Source organism: Sinocyclocheilus rhinocerous, unplaced genomic scaffold, assembly GCF_001515625.1.
Source record: "Sinocyclocheilus rhinocerous isolate Xijiao unplaced genomic scaffold, SAMN03320098_v1.1 scaffold1038, whole genome shotgun sequence".
In the NCBI taxonomy this organism is placed as follows: domain Eukaryota; kingdom Metazoa; phylum Chordata; class Actinopteri; order Cypriniformes; family Cyprinidae; genus Sinocyclocheilus; species Sinocyclocheilus rhinocerous.
This window is the reverse complement of record NW_015632707.1, coordinates 569,449-573,268: the sequence shown is the minus strand read 5'-3', so window position 1 is coordinate 573,268 and position 3,820 is coordinate 569,449. Positions and strand designations below refer to the sequence as shown.

Below are 3,820 nucleotides of genomic sequence, written 5' to 3'. Positions count from 1 at the left end.
TAACTGTTATACCCTTTCATAGAATTGAACATAAATGCTTATTATTAAAACTTTGATAAAGTTGGCTGTTCAACTTTAGTCTCTTGAAACAGAACAAAATTAAGCCCTCTGGCTTGTCCTTGTTATTCAATTACATGAATACCAGTCTAATTCTAATTCAGTGAACAGTCTACATCAGTTAGTCTTAAAAATGCCAATGAGAGCATTCAGAGTGAATCACACCACTTGTTCATGTAAATGAATGTGAACTGTATTTAATCAGATCTCTCATTTTCTGCTTTCGATACCTTTTTATGTTGTGGTTATTCCTTGTGTGCGTGACCTACAACAAAAAGTGCATGGGATGAACAAAGTGAACATGCTTTTATTTCTGTTATTCTGTGTATGTTTGGACCTCCGGTTGCATTTGTTTGTTTGCATGCATAGATTGAAGCCTCCTCTGCTCGCCCCACTCAAAATAATTGAAACGCGAAGGTCACATGTAAAGGCTTGTCATCAAAATCTAGTGTCTGATGTGCGAATGAAGCAAACCGCATGCAGCCCTGAAGTGCAAATGGCCTCTGAATGATGTCGGATCCATTATAATGGCATCTGATCTACATTAAAAAAAAACGTATGCTGTCGTTCACACTGGCAGCGTCTCTGTCTTTGATTGACGATGACATTATGCATGGTAGCCTATCTGCTGGATCTATACAAATTAAGAGTTTGATTAAGGGTTATAAAGTAATTAATTCTACTTTTTTTTTTACATAAATGGCCAGAAAAAACATCATCAAACTACAAATCAGTGTGAGAGAAAGTCAAACTCTTTAACTCGTATATATACCAATACATATAGTATATTAACGTGGCTTAGATTTGTTTCGCACCGGGCATCAGATGTGTTTCTTTCTCTCTGTGTTTTAGGTCTCTTCATTCTCTTCTCCTTCTGCCTGAGTGTCAGTCATGGACAGCACTAAAGTCACTCTGACAGTGAGAGGGAACACAGCACAGGGTAAGAGGAATAATTCAATAGAAGTAGCCTATAACACAGTGTACAACTTTCACTAATAAGTCATTAACAGTTATTACATTATCAATCAGAAGTTCAACTGTGAAGTATATTTGCATATCTATTGACAGAAGGTTTTCTTTTAGACACTTACTAATTGTGTCATTTAAAAAGTTTTTATTAATAAAAACAATCAAGACAATCTAATTAAACTAATGTAAATGTGACATTTTGGAGTTGTTTGAGTGTTTTCTGATGCTATGACTGACCTAGTCATCACATCCCTTCTATAGTACATGCTATAGCCTATAGATTTAATATTTTTTTAGATAATTTAGTTTAAACAAGTTGCAACATTGAACTAAGAACATCCCGTTGAACTTGAGTAAAAAAGTACAATTTCAGATTTGTAAGTCACTCGCTTTGCATGCTGTTTTAAACTAGGTCAACCTGTTTTACAGTGTTTTATGGTTCTAGCTATTTAGGTACATTGTTTGATGTGATTTGAAGCATTATAATGTAATAATGTGATAATGGTGTTAATTGAAGGTATTATATATACATTACATTTACATTTGATTAATTTAGCAGACGCTTTTATCCCAAGAGGAGTAGTTTTAAAAAAAATAGTGTTATTATTAAGCATTTATAACATATTCTTTAGTTAGTATGTGTTAAGTTAATATTAACTTCATGGCAGATCAGTAATCTTTTGTGCATAATGTAAGTACATTATCAATAAATACTGCCTTAATTTTTGTGGACATTTATTGAAGTAATTAGACATTTAATCATTTATTCAGAAAATATAGTACAATGGACATTTTTCTGAAAAGTTTAAGTTAACTTTAGAATCATTACCATACATTAAATTGAAAAATTCTATATAATTGTTATTATTACTATGGCTATTGCTGTTCATTTAAGTATATATGTATATTTTGGTTGTTATTAAATTGTTAAATTATTGTAAACAATGTATTGAAATTACATTGTAATCATAACATTGTTGATTTTGGCATAGATGTGGCAGTAAAAGTAAATAAAATCATTTTAAAATGTGCTAATGTTATTATTAAAGAAATGTATTACAAAATCTCACCATTAAAAGTGTATTTTTGCTATAGTCGTAATATAGAAATGAATAATACAAGAAATGTTTTGGTAATAATAAGCATTATCAAGTTATTTGAACCATGCATGATTGCATCACAAATACAACCTGTATCTATATTTATTGTCTGGCAAATGTTGATGTGATAAATATGATAATGTTGAAAAGTATGTCATCCTTTTGCACTGTATCACCTGAAGACACATTCTTTTGCTTACCACAAAGGAGAGAATTAATAAACTATATTTTGTTTCTATATCAGGCGAGGTGATCGCAGTGGTTGGCAGTTGTGAATCCCTGGGCTGCTGGTGTCATCAAAAAGCCGTGACCCTGCAGCCAGCAGAGGAGGATGGGTACATGTGCAATGCCATCTTATGTTTACCTTCCAGCGCAAGCACAGTTACCCTTGACCCACATATTTATCTTCTGTGTCTCGTCTCACCCCAGCACCTTGTGGAGAGCAACCGTTGAGGTTCCTAGAGGGGGTGAAATCAAATATCGCTATTTCAAGGGATTCTTTTTGGAATCCAAGGTGAGATTTTCTTTTCCTAGTAAACAAACAAGATAGAAGTGATTCCTAGAAGGTTCAAAATTAACCTTTAAAGCCCCAATGGTGAACTGATTACCCAACACAGAAAAAGCGCAAGGTCTCGAGACATGTTTTTTTAAAGGTGACATATCATGAAAATCTGACTTTTCCAGGTTTTAAGTGCTATAATCAGGTCCCCGGTGCATCTACCAACAAAGGAAACGTGAAAAAGATTAACCCAGTAACTTTGTTTTGGTAAGCATTTTTCTGCAAGCATCTGCAAAAATGAGTGCGTCTGATTTCGCTCCCTTAGTGACGTGGCAAAGGGATCTCATTATAATATTACCACCCCTTAATCTGTAAGTTTCCACCCACAGCGTCGTCATTGTGTTTTAAGGCCATTCAAGATGTAGATGAGTTTGTTTGTTCATCAGATTTGGAGAAATATAGTATTACATCACTTGTTTACCAATGGATGCTCTGCAGTGAATGGGTGCCGTCAGAAAAAGAGTCCAAACAGCTGATAAAAACATCACAATAATCCACACCACTCCAGTCCATCAGTTAACATATTGTGAAGCGAAAAGCTCGGTATCCATCAAGATGTTTTAAAGGTGACATATCATGAAAATCTGTTTTTTCCAGGTTTTAAGTGCTATAATCAGGTCCCTGGTGCATCTACCAACCAAGGAAACGTGAAAAAGATTAACCCAGTAACTTTGTTTTGGGAAGCCTTTTTCTGCAAGCGTCTGAGAAAACGAGCGCGTCTGATTTCGCTCCCTTAGTGACGTGGCAAAGGGATCTCATTATAATATTACCGCCCCTTAATCTGTAAGTTTCCACCCACGGCGCCATTTTGATTTCGCAAGCGACAACGGTGTACCAGTTCTAATGCCATGGCGAAAGTTTGCGCAAAACATGTTAACTGTTCTGTCTTTGGCTGGACAGACGAGCACAGAACACTACTTAGAGTCCCAGCCTCAGAGGAGACAAGAGAGCAGTGGATATATTGATTTATTTAATGTATATTGCTGCTGCCACACAGATCTAAAATAAACATGCAATTTATTTTCCAGCTGTTTACCTTCACAGACATAACCGACTGTTTTTTAACTCGTGTGTTGTTAACGTAAACTTGTGTGTGAATGAGAACTTAGTTTAGTACTCACATGCCTGTGACAGC

The 3,820-nt window shown here is 35.2% G+C and overlaps 1 protein-coding gene across 1 annotated transcript in view; it reads left to right on the top strand.

The window, feature by feature from the left end:
• The first annotated feature begins 913 nt into the window (after positions 1-913).
• Positions 914-3,820, top strand: part of LOC107742708 (glycerophosphocholine phosphodiesterase GPCPD1-like) — a 17,949-nt gene continuing 15,042 nt past the window's right edge. The window contains 3 exon segments of the mRNA XM_016555739.1: positions 914-997; positions 2,371-2,461; positions 2,556-2,640. Coding sequence (XP_016411225.1) covers positions 949-997; positions 2,371-2,461; positions 2,556-2,640 — 225 coding nt within the window. The 5' untranslated portion in view covers positions 914-948.